The sequence below is a fragment of the Trifolium pratense genome, linkage group LG2, assembly GCF_020283565.1.
Source record: "Trifolium pratense cultivar HEN17-A07 linkage group LG2, ARS_RC_1.1, whole genome shotgun sequence".
Classification (NCBI taxonomy): Eukaryota; Viridiplantae; Streptophyta; class Magnoliopsida; order Fabales; family Fabaceae; genus Trifolium; species Trifolium pratense.
The window spans coordinates 46,676,960-46,696,237 of NC_060060.1; the positions used below are offsets into that span (position 1 = coordinate 46,676,960).

At 31.1% G+C, this 19,278-nt stretch overlaps 2 protein-coding genes and 1 long non-coding RNA gene across 4 annotated transcripts; 1 reads left to right on the forward strand and 2 right to left on the reverse strand.

Moving 5' to 3' along the window:
* Positions 1-2,431: 2,431 nt before the first annotated feature.
* Positions 2,432-18,701, forward strand: LOC123905908. 2 transcript variants are annotated; one of them, XR_006808622.1, is made up of 3 exons: positions 2,432-2,573; positions 3,354-3,422; positions 18,189-18,701. It is a non-coding gene; the product is annotated as an uncharacterized LOC123905908 (long non-coding RNA). The 2 variants fall into 2 exon arrangements; XR_006808621.1 differs by lacking the exon at positions 18,189-18,701 and having other exon boundaries at positions 3,354-3,589.
* LOC123905906 (dehydration-responsive element-binding protein 1A-like) lies at positions 3,723-4,605 on the reverse strand. Its single transcript, XM_045955683.1, has one exon. It carries the CDS (start codon positions 4,413-4,415, stop codon positions 3,723-3,725), a length of 693 nt encoding a protein of 230 aa, XP_045811639.1. The 5' UTR covers positions 4,416-4,605.
* LOC123905905 (dehydration-responsive element-binding protein 1A-like) lies at positions 10,779-13,562 on the reverse strand. Its single transcript, XM_045955682.1, has one exon. The coding sequence runs from the start codon at positions 12,807-12,809 to the stop codon at positions 11,994-11,996; it is 816 nt and encodes a 271-aa protein (XP_045811638.1). The 5' UTR covers positions 12,810-13,562; the 3' UTR covers positions 10,779-11,993.
* Positions 18,702-19,278: the final 577 nt, after the last annotated feature.

A 19,278-nucleotide genomic window follows, 5' to 3' on the forward strand; every position in this document is an offset into this window, starting at 1 on the left:
TTTATTTTATTTATAAGTATTTGTCATATACATATAATAGATCACTATATATAGATCACTAATCACTTAGAAATTTACAAAAAAGAATAGAGAAAAATCTCAAGAGGATCTTATATTTAAAAACAGAGGTAATAATTTATATGAGAATCTATATTTCTACTCATATATTAACTAAGACAAGTGTTTATTTTATATAATTTCAACAGGACCTATATTTCTACTCATATAATAATACATGTGCCTATTTATTTTATGTATAAATATTTATCATTTTACATAAAATAGATCACTAATCAAATATTTGTTATTTGACGAATATGAAGAACAGAGCAAGCCAAACATTTACTTTTGATACATAAATAGATAAGGGAAAAAATATTTATTATTGATAATTACAACAATCTTGCAACGATGAGTAATTTCATAACGGGATTAATTTCGCAATGTACAATACTCGCCCTACCTTAAAAAAATCACGGCAACGCCACGACCCGTGCGTAGGCACAAGTATTATCCTAGTTGTTTTTATTAAAGCTATTGTCTCTAACACCGTTTGAACTATCTATACATGTGAACCCACTTGGGGTTGGTCGAGTGGTGTTGGCTTGGGCCCTTGGAGTATGCTCCTCTAAAGGTCTCAGGTTCGATTCCCACTGGTGCAAATTTCGGTGGGCTAAGTCCATACAGAGCAAAAAAAACTGGCTTTAAATGGGCCCCCGCAAGTGGGCGGTGCACTACAAGAAAATATTCATTTACCGGCGAAAATTACTGGCGGTTTTGGCCCTCAGTAGCTTACTGGCGGCCTAAGCCCCCAATAATTAAACAAAACCGCCACAAACTAATCAAATAATATTTAAATAAAAAAATTTGAATTTATTGGCGGTCCTGGCCGTCAGTAATTCTCTTTTTAATTACGGGCGGTCCAGGCCGCCACTACCTAAGCAAGAATATAAAAAAAAAAAAAAAAAAAAAAACTGACGCCTTCAGACCTTACTGGCTGCCTAGGCCGCCACAAAATCTTGGGAATATAAAAAAGTAGCCGTTGGAGGACTTAGTGGCGGTTTTGACCGCCGGTAATGTTCTTGAAACTTGCCCAGCCATTAATGGCGGCCTGGGCCGCCGCAAAGTTGTTGGAATTTGAAAATAAAATGACCGTTGGGACTTAGTGGCGGCTTTGACCGCCAATAAGCTCCAAGTCCAGATTTTTACGAATTTCATCCCCCTCTATATATATCTTCCTTCACTTCACAACTCTCATTTCCTACAATCCTTTCTCTATCTAAAATTTCTCCAACATCTCTCTAAAAATTCTTAACTCTTTATCATTTCAACTTTTATCATTTCACTCTCTAAAAATTCTCAAACTTTTTATCATTTCACTCTTGTTTTTCTTCATTTTGGTAAGTATTTCTCTAATATTCATGCAAGTTTAATATTTGATGTTTATATTGATATGATAAATTGTGTTTAATATTTAAAAAAAATGTTTTTTTAAAACAAAATAATTAATTATTAAATTTTATATTTAAATAAATTAAAATGTTTTTTTAAAGCAATTAATATTTAAAAAAACGGTTTTTTTAAAACAAAATAATTAATTAAAAACATTTTTTTTAAAAAAAATCGGAAAGGCTGTAGTGGCGGTCCAAACCGTCGCTAAATGGTCAAAATCTGGGCAAAATTAGTGGCGGTCCTGGCCGCCAGTAGCTCTGTCGCAACCTGCAAGTCTGTGGCGGTCTGGGCCACCAGTAAGTCTCGTCAATTCAGTTTTCGACGGCTTTGGCCACCAGTAGTGTTACCGTCGCCTTAATTACTGGCGTATCGTGGCCGCCAGTAATCCGCCACTAATTTGGCCGTTTCTGGCGGTTTTTGGCCGCCAATAATTGGCGTTTTTCTTGTAGTGGTGGGATTGGTCCCCTTGGATTAGTCGGTTCTAAGACCGGATACCAAGTTTTCAAAAAAAAAAAAAAAAAAACTATATATACACGTGTCTAAGTGTCCGCATGTCTGTCCACATATGCAAATTGTTTGTCACATACGACAAAACTGACGGAAAGGACTAACTAATACAAACAGTAGAAGCATAAGGAACCAAATTAATACTTTTCAAAAGTCATAAATTATATTTGTGGTTAAAAGCTAACAAAAAATAAAACTAAAAATTTGAAGCTTAAAATTCATATACAAACCTAAAAACTGACTAAAATGATATAAAAAAATAAAGACTAAAATATTAATTAAAATTAGATTAAGGGATTAAACATGTAATTTTATATTTCAAAAAAAAATTATATAAAAAAAAAAATAATAATAATATTCATTTTCATTCCACTAGTTTTGTTTGCCAGCGCGTTATGAGCCCCACCAATTTTTCAATTATTTCTTTGTTTGTTTCTCTATTCTTTTTTTCCCCTACGTGTATATAACAAAACTCACTTTCCATTTTCGGCTTTCACTATTCATATTTTCTTCTTTTTCCATTATTTTCTTCTTACGTTTAGAACCAGAATATTTTCTCACGGAACCACCGTGCCGGAACTCTCCTCCGGCCGTCATCTTCTTCTCCTTCTAAGGTGAGTCTCTTATAATTTCATTTTTCAAAACTAAAATTCCTTAATCAAACAAAGCATCCATTATTATTTGGTAAAAAACATTAAATCTCCATTTTTTGGAATTAGAAAAAGCATCCATTGTTATTTGTTTTCTTCATCAAATGTTGCAGACTTGCACAGATAAGAATATCTCATGTTCGATTCTCTCTGATCTCAATTTAGGTGGGCTAATTTAACTTCTTCAAAAAACAATATGAACGTATCAAAATTGTTTAGTTTATAAAAATGTCATTTCAAATCGGCTGTAGTAGCAAAATGAAAAGGGTGGTAAAAAATACGTTGACCAATTCGCCCCCCACCCCCCCCCCCCCCCCCCCCCCCCCCCCCCCCGGATTTTGTAGTAGTCGGACATTTAGACCTTGATTTTAAATTATTGAATTATCGTCAATTTAGTCTATGAATTATAGCACTTATTAGCAAATAATTAGTCCATGAATTATATCGCTTATTCTCAAACTAGCTAGTCCTTACAAGTTAACAGAAAAACCAAGTTGCTAGTCATTCAAAATTGGAATATTTTTTTTTGGTCTATTAACAAGTTTCAGGGTGTAAATGCTCAACTGCAATTTTGGGGGTGAGTTATTGATTTACTCAAATAGTATATTTCTATATGCTTGTTCTTAAATTGTCACATGCTGCATATTACCAATTTTTATGTCTCAAGTCTCAACTATGATGGTATATGTTATCTTCATGAGTATTCTTGTTTGGACTGCTGATCAACCTCCCCTATCCCTGAAGATTAATTCTTCGTGCAGTTCAGTCGCGGTTGTAATGCGAAATTAATCGGTAAGCTTAAGGTGGATGAAGGTATGTATATTAGGTGTGTAGAGTTTGGATAGATTCTTTTTTAGTATGTATGCTTGTGAACTGTGATATTGCAATATTAAAAAAGGATGAGATGCAGTTTATATCTGATTATTTACATATATTCACAGAAAAACTAAAAGAAAATAATATTTTTCAATTTTTACCTATGTTTATTTATACAATATATATTCGTAGTACTAAATGGCACAAATCTTCTTCAATATATATAAAATAAAAAATGGTACAGTAGAAACAATTTTCTATTCTAAAATACAAAAAAATGAAAGTAAACTAACCAAATCAAATTGAAAAACTCCATAATGACACCTCAACATCTTGAAAGTCTACATGATCAATATGTTCATACTCATGCCCTAAGCTATGTGTTGGGGACATTAGTGCCATATTCTTCAATGACTCTGGAATGTTCAACTCTCCCTCTTCTTCCTCTTCCATACTAAAAATAAGCCGCTCCGGCTCCTCTATAGCGGCGACAACTTCAATTGTGTCAGTGTCATTAACCATTAAAGTCTTGTTTGGTCTGAAAGCCTCCGCAGCTTCTGAAGCCGCCTTTTGAATATCTTTTGTCTTGGTAGTGGTAGGCATACGAAGCCGCCAAGCTGAGTCTGCAAAGTTGAGACAAGCATTGCGACCTCTCAATGCCAATGCGGCAACATCATGGGCTCGTGCTGCCATTTCGGCTGTTGGAAAAGTCCCTAGCCAAATCTTAGTCTTTTTGTTAGGCTCTCTCATTTCACATACCCATTTATCTAAGTTCCTCCTCCTCACACCCCTATACACCGGGTGGCGAGTCTCTTTGAACTTCTTTCTCCCTGCACGCTTCTTCGGGGTACTCGCAGCTAACCGCACCTCCTCGTTGGAAGTTGACATACCATGAGAGACATCTAAATAGGGAAGAGATATTTTGTGTGACGAAGAGGAAGGTATTGAAGAAATGGGGTGTGAAGAGGAAGAGTTGTTAGTTGGAAACATATGTATGTGTTAAAGAGAGTGAAAAAGTTTTAAAAGGGAAACTTGGAATTGAAGATAGGGCATGTTAAAGAGAGTAAAGAGTATGGTGTTGTATTTATAGGGAGGTGTCATGGTTGAAGGAATGGTAACAGTGAGAATACTGTTTTGTGAGTGTGTGTGTGTGTGTTTTTTTTGTGAGTGAATGAGAGAATGGACTACGGAGCTTCAAACACACCTCTTTTGGATTACTATTATAAAAGCTATCTATGTCATATCTTTAGTCAATGTGAGACTTTTAACACACTCCCTCACGTCCAGAACTGAACAAGCTGAAACGTGGACTCAATAACAATGGGTGGTTCAAATATGAGAGGTCTCCACAACAAACAACAAATGGATCTAACATAGGCTCTGATACCATATTAAAATTTGAGAGGCTCATACTGAACCACAAAAATTAGCTTGAGAGCTGAAGTTTACACTACTATTATAAAGATTATCTATGTCATATTTCTAGCCAATATGAGACTTCTAACATTACTGATATCGAATGCAAGAGTTTCTTTTTCTCGAAAGGCACAGTATTTACCTTAGAGAATAATGCTAGCAACACACTCTTTAACAAACACACTCCAACACACTTTTTTTTATTGGTTGAAATTCACATGGGTCCCATAAAAAAAGTGGACCCATATAACTTTTATGTGACCATATAAATTTTAACCAATAGAAGAGAGTATGTTAGAGTGTGTTTGTTAAAGAGTGTGTTGCTAGCACTCCTCTTGTTGACTACTCTTGAGAAAAGAGACGTGTGCGTGTTTGTAGTGGAACCCCACACCAGGCTCAAAAAGTAGTAATAATGTTATCAAAATATCTTCAAAGACAGTAGATGATGTTTTTTATTCGTCGACAAAGAAGACTAAATAAGGTAAATAAAGCATTCATGAGAATGTGCTGTTTTTAGCATATTTATCTTCCTGTATAGTGTATACTATTTCATCCGTTATAAGTGGAAAATTCTTTCATAGACGCAAATATAAATATGAGGTGTTAGACACACTTACATAAAAAAGCAAAAATTAAAAAGAAAAAAAATAAAATAATATTGATTGATGTGATTATATTACTTTTGATTTAAATTTTTGAATTAGTGTGTGTGCGCCCAAATAAAATATGATTTGGGTTTGTGTCTATCCAAATCTTTCTCGTTATAAGTTAGGAAGCATGTACATCTTAAGTATGTCACGATGTCCAACACGTATCGGTGTCTGACACTCGTATGACACTTCTATGATACGTGTTGGATAACTCAGATCGATGTTCTAAAAAAAAAACTCAATTTTGACACTTCTTTCATCGATGTCTGAACCTGTAAGACACTCGTATGACATGTGTCAGACAGGTGTCCCAAATTTTTTTATTTTTCTTTGCTTATACTCTTTTTAGACACATATCACACATATCTCTACAAGAGTTAACGATGTGTCGAAACAACAATATTGATCAATGAAAGATTGAAGAGATTACATTTTGATTACTATATTTTTAGATTTTTCAATAATAAATGGATAAATAAAGGTAAAATACTATCATATCTTGTTTTAAACTTTTTTTAAGAAATAATTTGCCCAACTTAGATTTATATGTATAGATATTTTGATTCTTAATTTATATCTTTTATAAATATGTAGTGATGTCGGTGTCCTATAATTTTTACTTTAGCGGTGCCGCCGTGTCCTTGTCGTGTCGCGGTGTCCGTGCTTCATAGGTTATAAGCAATATTTCAAAGATAAATTTATCCCTAAATATCTCTTTTCAATTTTTTAGACACATTTATTATTATTTTTCCAAAAATAACACTACTTTGCATTGGAATACGAAAAGTCAAATAAAAATATATTGTTTCACAAAGGACAATTTAATAATTATAATACTCAAAAAATACACATTTATTACACTACCAACTTTTCTTAATATGCGTAAAAAAAATTAATGGAGGCCTATATTAAGAGACAGAGGGAGTAGTATTCTATACTTTATAAAATGCGTTATTTTATATCTAATTAAGTGGTAAGGATCTTGATCCCATTAACTTTAAGCATATGGTTAGAGATTCGATGTTTGGCTCATGCGTATGGACAAAAACTTGATCTGGCCAGGAGAATCAACCTTGTGTTCCCACAAGTTACCCGACGGAGATTAGTCATCGCTAACTGCAGTGAAAACTTCGTACCAATATCATCGCTAACTGCAGTGATAACAATTAACTTTAAACTAATATTTTATGTTAAAAAATTTAAGTCATTATTAAAGAAATTAATTTTCTTTCTTTGAATATTTTATTATTTTAGAATCTAAATTTAATATATAATAGATTTTAATTGACTTTGGTAATTTATCCGAGAATTGTATTGCATTTTGTATAGTTTCATAATTATAAAAACATTTAACATTATATGTGAATGATGTGCGTAAAAAATAGTAGTAAAAATATTTGCATTTGAATTTTGATTATATTAAAATGGTCATTGAATTGTTTGTTATCACAAAAATATTTATTTTAGCTCAATTGTCAGTAGAAATGGATTAAATATGTACCTCAGGGTACGTGGTTCGATTCTAACAGAAGACAAAAATTCTACTAGAGAGGGGTATAAAAGATCGTGAGGTACAACGCCGAGTTTGTCTTCTAAATATGTAGAAAATGGGCCGAAGCTGTTACTTGGGAGTCAATATATTAACCCTTTAATTTTCAGAAGAAGAGATCCCGATAATCTAAACTTCGATCACGAGGTAAATAAAACCTGACAAAAATTGTTCCCACAAAAAATTGAGTGATAAAAAAGAGTAATAATGTTATCAAAATATCTTCTCTAAGACAATAGATGATGTTTTTTATTCGTCGACAAAGAAGACTTAATAAGGTATATAAAGCATTCGTAGGAATGTGCTGTTTTTAGCATTTATCATTTTTTTTTTTACTAAGCATTTATCTTCTTTTATAACTCATTTTATAATTGTATTATATATTTTTTTTTATTAAAATTCTGATTTTTAAGGAATGAGTTTGATAATTTAGAGATCGACCACAAAATAAATAAAATTTTTGATTAATTATTTTCAGTAACAATTTAATTTGGGTTCTTCCGAACAATTTATTCTATGAAGAGCTCAATAATGATTAACCACTTAAATTCAATGTCTTTGTTAATTGGATTTTATATTATTCAAATTTAAATATTTTTTTCCTTAAAAAAATTTAAATATATTTTTAGTTTCTATAAAATTATAAATTTTGTTATTCGTTTTCATAATTTTTTTTCTGTAAATTTAAATCTCACAAAATTATCCTGTAAACTATTTTAGTTTTTTTTTTTTTTTTTGACAATAGTCATTGTTGTTAAGTTAGTTTATATTTTTGTATTTTTGTTGATGTATATAGAATATTATAAAAAGACCCCTCTAATGTTTTTTTATTATTAAATAAATTAAGTATAAATGTTTTAAATATTAAAAGCTGAAGATAAAAGTAATGAAAACTCACAAAAAAGAAATTTTAAGCTATTTTTTGTGGAGGAAAAATTTCTTTTCTCATCTACCTATTTTTCCTTTTCTATTTCTTGAGCTTGAATTCGACCGTAGTGATAGTGATACTTACATAGACATTTGAGTTCTGCTTACAGCCACATGTTTTTGGAAATCAATTTCGCTTAATGTATTTTTCTTTATTTGTATTTAGAATATTATTCTTTTTTGACACTAGAATATTATTCTATATATGGATAATATTTGTGATTTATAAAGGAATATATCAAACAAAATATGCACGTCACTAATTTTGGATAAAAATAACATCTATTTAATTTACCCGTTTGTTAACGAGTGTCCCAATACTCTAAGCATTTCCTTTATAAAAATTATTTATTTTAAAAGTGAAACATTTCAATGTCCAATATGCTGATTTTACACATTTCTATAATAATTTTATAAAAATTTATTATATTTAAGATCAGTGGCGGCTTGCACACATGTGCGAGGTGTGCGACGGCATCGGACCTCAAAATTTTGAGGGTCTCAGCTCAAAATTTTGAGGTCCTATAATATTACTTATATATTATTTATACCTATAAAATATCAGATGTATATTAATAGATTAATTTTTAGGCCCTAAACTAATAGTTATATATTGTTAATGTTCATATAATATCATATGAGTATCAATATATTAGTTATCTATACTCGTAAATATAGTTTTAGTTCATTTTAATCTTTGCATAAAATTTAACATTAGATTAGGAGGTTCATTTTTGACGTTATATACAAAGATAATTACTTTATATTTCTTATCTCATTTGATTTAATGCAATCAGTTTAATATTGATAATTTATATGTTTACAAGAATAAAAATGATTTTTTTTATATTATACGCAATTTAAATCGACAATTTTTTTTATAAAAAAAATTAAATTTTTTATATTAAGGGGTCACTTTTATATTTTGCACAGAGCCTCCTAAAACTCGAAAACGTCCCTATTTAAGATGCTTATAAAGTACTCCAGATTCTAGCTCTTACACATATAATACAATATTTCTGAGGATTAATTCAATTCATGGGACAAATATAACATTATCTATTAGTCAAAAAAAGAAAATAACATTATCTATAGAGACTGGCACCCAAAACATACATTGTCTTTATTACTTATATGTAGTAGTACAACGTAGGACATGAACGACACCACTATAGCTCCATGGGGCCATGACCGACATGTCTGTAATTAGTATCGTTTGGCCTTATTAAGCATGTAACTGACATGCTCAAGTCAAAAACATAATACACCACACAGTACAATAATGAGTATGGGTGGAAAAAACCTACCCACAGATAACATCTGTCACGGATTCACATGGTTGTTTTATGGATACCACTATATGGATACCACCATATAGTTAAAATTTTATTTTTAAAATGGATAAATAAAGTATTTGAAATTCGAATTTTAACTCTATATAATATTTTCTCTGGTCTATTAATATATATCTCATTTTGACTTTTTCAAAATGAATCAAATGAAGTATAATGTCTCTTTCAAGTAGGGATTTAAATGGATATCCATGGAGACGGATAGTATGATATAACTGTTCACTCCGTTGAATAAATATGATATTCATTTTCACGGCTAATGCTACGGTGGACCTGGACCACCTTCAAAATAATAATAATAATATTAACTTTTGAAGGTATTTAATAAATCGTTAATCGTGATGGGTCTCAATATAACATATCAAATTATTTTTAATTTTTCTAACTATTTCTATGAATGATCTATATAATATAAACTTTCAATCAAACGGTGAATTTTGTAAAATTCGTATTCGCTATAATGTTATTCGTGACTAGTCCACCATGAAGTGGTCTATGTTAGAATTTATCTCATATTCACTCTATATTTGTGCGGATAATCCACAAATTTTGAGGTACCCACGAATTGATATTTATAGATATCCATGGATAATGAATTATTTGAAAAAATTGTAATTTTTGTAAAATGTTTATTTTTACTTGAAATTTGTTCATCTTCTCTTAAAGAAACAAAAATAATAATATTAGCAGATAATAATATTTATACATTATTTAATATTTTTCTTGAACTAGTATCTACTGATCTACATCAGTTCAAAGTCTTTTTTTTCTTCTTTTTCTTGAATATATATAATTGACATAATAATTTTTTTTATAGACGAAATTACAAAGTCATTGAAAACTCAACACCCAAAGTGGAGTGACCGGGATTTAAACCCCGATCCTGAAGTCCAACGCTAACAATTTCGGTATTTATGTCAGTTGAGATAGAATTTGTAGACAATAATACTTTTTTTCTAAATGACACTTAAAAAAATGGATGTAGTATTAGAGACATTATTGGATGGATCGACATTCGATTCCAATTTTCACTTTTTGTTTTTTATGTTATATAGCTTAGTGACTAGAAATTTCACTCTTAAAATAGATAAATATGATTTTCGAAGTTCGAATCCGAATCCTTGTATATAAAATAAGATGTTTATACCATCTGAACTAAACTCACAAAAATAAATTTCAACTTCTCGAAATTTAATGTGAGCTATTTGACTAAAAAAATAAATAAATTCATTTTTCACTTATTTGTTGCTCCTAATTCTTTCGCGGGTGTTTCCATTAAAGCAAACACGTTATTAGCGAGATTATCTTATTCCTCCCACTCGTTTTCCTTACCGGCGCGAGTAAGTTATGAACCCCACAAATTGTTTTGTAATTATTATTAATTTTTTCTCTCTTGTCTTATTCTCTTTTCCACGTGTATTCTTATATTAGCAACACTTCACTTCCACTTTCCACATTCACTATTCACATTTTCTTCTTTTTCCCAATTATGAGTTCTTCCATTTTCTTACTTTTCTAACAAGAATATTTTCTAACGGAACCACCGTGCCGGAACTCTCCTTCCGCCGTCGCCGCCTTCTTCTCCTTCTAAGGTGAGTTTCTTATTCCGCTGCTTTATTTTTTATTCAGTTCATTCTTTCAAACTAAAAATCCTGAATTTTCGTTGATAATCATAAACTTTATCCTCCTGTTAAATAAGTTAAATATTTGATTTGAGAAAATCCCCAATTTTTTGTTGAATTGAGTGTTTCCTTGTTATTTATTTTGATATTAATTTGGTTTTATTTCTGATTTTGGAACAGACTGAGTAAAAAATTGTGTAGTTTATAAAGATGTCATTTTTTTCTGTGTTAACCCTGTTTCGGGGAAAACATCTGATAATCTAGAATTCGACTGTGACGTAAATAGACTCTAACAAAAAATTGTTCTTCTAAAAAATTGAACTTAGATTCTACCGAATGATTCGTCTTAATAGAAGCTCATTCGGGACCAATCACTTGATTAAAATTGGCCTTAGAAGCAAAATGCAATGGGTATTTGGTGGTAATAAATATATTGGCTGTTTGAGTTATTAATGTTGTGTTTAATTTCTGATTTGGGAATTTTGCTGTTGTTGCATTGTTGTGTTATTGTTTAGATTTCTGATCACTTTGCTGCCAGCTTTACTACCTCATGTGTTATAATATAGATCAGATACATCACTTATTCAATGAATTTGAAAAGTTGACATTTTCTTATAAATACGGTCGGAGTGAGTACACTGTACAACTATTGACCAAAACTCAACTTGAAATCAGCTTAATGTGTCAACACACTTAATTCCATTTGACATTTCATATTATAACATAGACTGAAAAAATCATACTAGTAGCATAATCAGTTATGGAAATGGAATAATGAAATCACGTGATAGTAAAGGGATATTGATCTGTCATATTGCAATATTATAAAACGGATGAGATGCACTTTATACTTGTTTAGTTTCATTCACAGAAAAGCTATAAAAATATAATTTTTTCAACTTCCATTTATGTATATATACAATATCAGTACTACTGATAAAAAATGGTCCATTACAATCCAAAAATAACAGTAAACTTTATATAAAAATTCAATAAAAAATAAACCAAACAAATAAAATACAACTGAAAAAACATTAAAAAACGTAAAAAAATCAAATTGAAAAACTCCATAGTGACACCTCAACATCTTGAAAATCTTCATTAACATGCTCATGCTCATGCTCATGCTCTAAGCTATGTGTAGGGGACATTAGTGCCATATTCCTCAATGACTCTGGAATGTTCAACTCTCCCTCTTCTTCCTCTTCCAAACTAAACATAAGCGGCTCCTCTGTAGCGGCGGAAGCTTCAGCTGTGTCTTCAATGTCGGTAGTCATTAAAATATTGTTTGGTCTAAAAGCCTCAGCAGCTGCTGCAGCTGCCTTTTGTATATCTTTTGTCTCTGTAGTTGCAGGTATAGGAAGCCGCGTAGCCGAGTCTGCATAGTTTAGACAAGCATAACGACCCCTCAATGCCAATGCTGCAACATCATGTGCTCTAGCTGCCATCTCGGCCGTTGGAAAAGTCCCTAGCCAAATCTTAGTCTTCTTGTTAGGCTCCCTCATTTCACATACCCATTTATCTAAGTTCCTCCTCCTGACACCCCTGTAAACCGGGTGGCGAGTCTCCTTGAACTTCTTTCTCCCTGCACGCTTCTTCGGGGTAGTTGCAGCTAACCGCACCTCCTCGTTGGAAAACGATATCTCATGAGATACCTCTAAATTCGGCAGTGATATCGTGCGGGAGGAAGAGGATGGTTCCGACGAAATAGGTTGTGAAGAAGAAGAGCTGCTACTACTAGTAAACATATTTATGTGTTGGAGACTGGAGATGAAAATGGTTTTGAGATCAAGAGAAGTGAGAATTGAAAAGAGAGTTGGTGTAAAAAGATTGAAGAGTAAGGTAGTGTATATATAGTGAATCATCATGGTTGAAGAAATGAGGTAACCGTGAGAGTATTTGTGAGTGTGTGTGTTTTGTGTGGTGAGTTGGATATTTAACTATAATGAGATGATGAGATGAGACAACAGGTTTGCCTTGTTGGTTATTTTAGTGGCTATATTTGGTAAAGAGAAAGGGAAACTGATGAGGAAAGGGACAAGGAGAGAGAAGAAGTGTGCTTATTTAGAGAGGGACACCCCACAAGGCTCAAAAAGTGTAGTGATGTTATCAAAATATCTTCTATGATACTAAATGATGTTTTTTATTCCTATAAGATTAAATAAGGTTTTTAAAAGCAAACATAGAATATGCTATTTTTAGCTCTTATTTCCTTTGAGTCGAATAAAGCTCTTTACTCCTTTTATAGTAATTTTTGTTCTATATTAAAAAAGCAAATAGTGTATTTTTTGTCAAATAAATTAGTGGTGAGAAATTCATTCATTGATTTTTTATTTTATTTTTTTTACTAATTCATTCATTGATGTTAATAAGTGGAATCAAAGGTAATATTATTACGGGGAGTGTTATTTGAACACCCATTTTTCAGGAGTAAAGAGGTTTTTGAGAGTCTCATATTTAGGGGCGGAGTTGTTGATTTGTAATTCAATCCTGAGTGTAATTGAAGTTTGTTAGAGGAGTAGATTAAAATAACTAACTTGTAACAAGGTAACTAGTCTTGTGATGTAAAATATGTATCTCAATCTCTTATCAATAAAACACTATTTTTCAGGAGAGTAATTCCTTTCAAAGTGTGTGATGGTGCATAGGTGCAGGATAGCCGTGCACCATTGTTGCAGGATTTAGGCGCACGATAGGTGCAGAGAGTAGTAGATAAAGATAACTGATATATTTGGACTATATTTAAGACTAAATTATATAAGTTATTCAATTAATTTTGAAAAAAAACTATTTATTTATAATTAAGGCCAGAACAAATTTTAGGGTTAAATAAATATTTAGATTCTATAAATATCTTGACTTTTATTTTCAGTCCTATAAAAAAAATTTAACAATTTTTTGTCCTTCAAATATTTTCGTTCACAACTTTTTGTCCATACTTTTAATCAACTTTACATACTTTCATATTTTTTAATAGTTTTTTGTGTATTTATGTTTATAATATTATAAGAATTTCTTCCATAAAAATTTAGAATTAGAATTTTTGCAAGAGAGACTATTTATGAATTTAGAATTTTTTAACATAAGATAAATTACTTATAAATTTTTAAGTGTAAAAAACTAAAAAATCAATATATAATTCATCTCTTATTAAAAACAAATTTAAATTCAACTTTTGCAAGAGAGATTCTTATAATATACTAAACATGTCAGATAATTTTTTTAATTTTTTTTTGAATGATATACACGAGTTAATTGAGAAGCATGGATACAAAATTATGATAGAAAATATTTAAAGTACCAAAGTTTATTAAAAAAATGTATATAAATTAAATTCATAAATTAAAAATAAAATTTAAGAAATTTATAGAGAACAAAATTATAATAATTAATCCAAAATATTATACAGCGCGTTGTGTTGACTCGTTAGATTTCCTTTTCATTTAAGCTTGAATTCGCGTGTAGTGAAAGTGAAAGCGACGTCTGAATTATGTGTAAGGATATTTGTGTTCTTCTCTCGTAGCCACATGTTTTTTTCCTAACCGGAGAGCCACATGTTCTTAGAAATCAATTCGTATATTTGTGGTATTTCTTTATTTGTATTTAGAATATTATTCTATGCACTTGGAATGGATAGGATTGGATAGTACTATGTATGCGCAATTTGCAATGCATTCCTGATGGGATAGTTTTAAAAAACAATATGGAAAAAAGTTCTCATGATTTATATATTTTATTTTCCCTAAACTACTGATTTATATAGATAACTGTGCATTCCAGTTCCTACTATCTTTTTACTTAATTATAAATTTTTAGGCAAAATAAAAATTAATTTTTGGACATTTTAAAGTAATTTTTTTTATGGGGCAAGATCCCCCATTCAATATATCTTTCATGCTTACAAATGAAGATTTTATGCGATAACAGAAATTAAACTCACATTATTACATAGTATAAGTCAACTTTTTCAGTAATTATACCCACTTTTATTTTTATTTTTATAGATAGATAGATGAAATAGCAAACACATAATAAACTCACATACATAAATGGAAAAATCGGGATTCACACCCTATATTAGACCAACCTTAATTTGAAAATGGATTTACCGCAGTTTTATATGGTGCAGTAATGGTGCAGTAATAGTTGTTACTTGTTGCCTATTTTATTTTGTTGGAGATGTATAGTTGTTACCTTTAAGGATAAGTATTAGGTAAATGTATATCAACTAGAGACTGGTCACCCAAGTTTACATTTTGGATTTCTTTACGGGTTAATGCTACGGTGGACTACCTTTACAAGTGGTCCACCGTGGACAAGTGATCTATCGAATAATTTTTTTACGAAATTCACTGTTTGATTGAAAAGTTTATATCGTATAGACCATCCATAAATTTTTTGAAAATAATTTGATATGTTATTGGGACCCATCAAGATTTACGTTATTTAATAAACTGTTAATCTTGATGTGTCTCAATAATATATCAAATGATTTTCAATTTTTCTAAATTTTTCTATGGATGATCTATATGTTATAAACTTTCAATTCAACGGTGGATTTTGTAAAATTCGTATTCGTTATAATGTTATTCATGACTGGTCCACCATGGACCACTTGATGAAGTGGTCCATATTAGAATTTACCTTTTTTACAATGTGAGACAACAATAGGGATGACAACGGGCGCCCATGGGTGCGAGTTTGACACTTACCAAACCCCCACCCGAAATCATCACCCAAACCCAAAGGCTGTTCGGGTGGCAAAACAACACTCACGCCTACACCCATTGGGTTCAGGTTTTTTTCACCCAAACCCGCATCACATTTGAAAATAATTTGCAAATTTAAGAAATTAAATTCCAACATAGACTTTGAATTAAATTACAACTAAAATTAAGATCTTCCAAGAAAATTCAAACATAGACTTTCAAGAAATTACAACATAGACTTTCAAGAAATTAAATTACAACTAAAATTAAGGTCTTCCAAGAAAATTGAGGGAGACTATGGGGGGTAATTAGGTAATTATAAAATATTTCGAGTGGATGTATGGGTTTCGGGTGTGGGTTTGACTGATACCAAACCCACACCCATATTATCGGGTGTCACCCGAACCCAAACCCAAACCCAGTCAAATCGGATTTCGCCCATTGACTTGAGTTTGAGTTCGCGTGGATCTCTCGGGTTTGAGTTTTTTTTGTATCCCTAGACAACAACAATACTAGCCCCATACCCCACTACTTATATCATTTGGCCATACTAAGCACGAAAATGACATACTCAAGCAAAAAAACATTATAGACCCATCCTATGATGGGTGGCATTTAGCATGGGTAAGAGCATCCCATCCACAATGGAGCTCCCCATTTTATGGTATCTAATTGGACCCCACATGTACACATCACACATTTATTATTTTTTAATGATAGTATCTAATAAGAACTCAATCGCTCTAACCAAACACCTCTTAAAAAATTCTAAATGGATCCTACCAATAACACATTTAACCAATAACTATATATCTTTATAAATGGGTCCCACCAAAATAATATAGGTACTAATGCTTATTTGAGAACTAGTACCTATTATGTACTCATTTGTATTTTGCTCCAATGAGAAGGCCAATGCTAGGGTGGGAGACCATGACATGTCTCTCACCGGTGCACCATATGATATGTGGATTGGATTAAATGTGTACATGATATTATGGTGTACTGTCAGTATTATATTATTTATATTTTTTTTGAAAAAAAAAAGTTTTAAATTTTTCTGGAAAAAAGTTTTCTATCTTTTTTTCGGGCACAAAATTTTCGATTTTTTCTTTTGGAAAAAAAGTTCCTAATTTTTGGGGGAAAAAATTTCGATTTCACATAAAAGCAATTCCAGAGTTTTTCTGGGAAAAAAATTTTCCGTTCTTTTTTCGGGAAAAAAGTTTCGGATATTTTTCAAAAAAAAAAAGTTTTTGTTTTTTTATGGAAAAAGTTCAGATTTTTCCCAAAAAAAATTTCCGATTTTTTGGGAAAAATAGTTTCGAAATGTTCACCTAAAAATTATTGTCGATACAAAAAAGAGTAAAAAAATAGAAAATATTTGAAACTTTTTTTTCCGAATAAAATATTGGATCTTTTTCAGAAAAAAAATCGGAAACTTTATTTTCGGAAAATATCCGAAACTTTTTTTTTTTGAAAAAAGAACGAAAACTTTTTTGTTCAGCAAAGACTCCGGAATTGTTTTTTTCTAAAATCGAAACTTTTTTCCTTAAAAATTTGGAACTTTTTTTTCGAAAAAAAAAACCGAAATTTTATTTCCAAAAAAAAAATAGAAAAATTTTATCCGGAAAAATTGAAAACTTTTTTTTTTCAAAAAAATTAATAAATAATATAATACTGACAGTACACCATAATATCATGTACACATTCAATCCAATCCACATATCATATGGTGCACCGGTGAGAGACATGTCATGGTCTCCCACCCTAGCATTGGCCTGTCTATGAGAATACCTATTAGGTACCAATTCTTAAGAAATAGGTACCCACCATTGGAGATGGTCTAAGTGCTAAAGTTTCCCACCATGGGCAAATTAACATTTGACCATTAGATCAGATGAAGAACGCATTTTTAGTATAGTCTCTCAATACTAGATCTCACCACTGCCTTTTGCAACCCATCTCCTTCTTGGCCCCATCATCTAACCGGACTTCTCCCTCCACCCCCTATCAACAGCTCCTAAGGTTACCTCCAGTCCTCCACCATCGCAGATTGAAGAATCAAAGAATGAAAAATCAGACAAATCTACTTCATATTTTCATCAAATTTTATAATAATAATTTCATTCTCAAAGATTGAAGATTTATATGGATGTTATTCCAGATTCTAACAAGTTGGAATTTTTCCGTTTAATAATTATATAAGCTTAATCTAAGTTGTAACAATGGTTTTGAAAACTTTTGGTTCAAATATAATGATAACATTTTGTTTGAAATATGAGTTTTTCACAAATTTGGTAATTTTGAGATTGATTTAGGATGAAAATATGTATTACTTTTCACTATCTTGTTCGGATTTATTTTATGGGTTATGTCATGTTGATTTGGATCAATTTTTAATTTAATTAATTTTTCTGGGTATCTTTGTTGTGTTTTGCTTATTTTGAGATTGAGTTATTCTTATTCTTATTTTAATTTATATTTTTTTTGGGTTTCTTTCTTGTGTTTCTTGGTTTTAAGTTATTGAGTTTAATGTAGGAACAATCACATTGAAAGCTATTGTGCAAGTGTTTTAGTAATTGTGGATTGTTAATGTAGAAGCATCCACATTGGAAGCCATGGATATTGCTGGCCAGTGTTGGAAGAGAGAGGAGAGAGAAAGATAAGGCAATGTGATATGATATACAATATGGTGGAGGGAGAAGGTGAGATGGTGGGGCCAAGAAGAAAATGGGTTACAAAGGGTAGTGGTGAAATCTTGTGTTGAGAGACTATAATAAAATTGTATTCTTCATTTGATCTAATGGTTAAAACTTAACTTAACTTGCTCATGGTGGGAAATTTTAGCACTTGACCATGCTAAATGTCACCCCTATGATGATCATTGGTACCATAAATGTGTTGATGTTTTAAATGTGAGTTAACAAATTCACATTGAATGAAAATTAAAATATTGAGCGACCTATAAGTGAGATTACTAATATCGTGACACAGTTACAGTTCTGAACCGTTTGATCTTAATGGACAGTTGATATTGATTTACTGTGTGAATGATCTGAGTCGTCCAATCTCTAATCAATAGCCGAGATTTCTTACTGCGTGAAACAACGTGATAATAGGACAACATGCAATCCTGGCCCATTAAAAATTACCTATCGAAGAAGTTCCACATTGATTAGTATGGTGAAGAAAGGGGAGAACAAAACTATATATTGGACCTAAGTTTTTTGTTTTTAGATACACAAATTAATAACACTTTAAGTTTATATCTGACTTATTTTAGATATTTGTTTTGTGAGAATGTGGTTGTACTCGAGTATCGGGATGAGAGTGAGAGAAGTTTTGTAAAAAATTTCACCTAGTAATAATTCTCTGATGTCGGTTTAGATAACATTCATGATTTTTTTTTCCGGTTGTAGAGTTTTCACGTTATATTCTAGTATTGTGATTGTGTTTATTTTTCTTCTTCAACTCTGTTATTTACTAACACTAACAAGGTTTGTATAAAAATATAAAAATATAAAAGTGATAATATAATAACATTATTATCGCCAAGTGAAAATTTGAAGTCTGAAAATTAAACACTACATTTTATAATATCCAAAAAATTAAACACACTTCAATATTT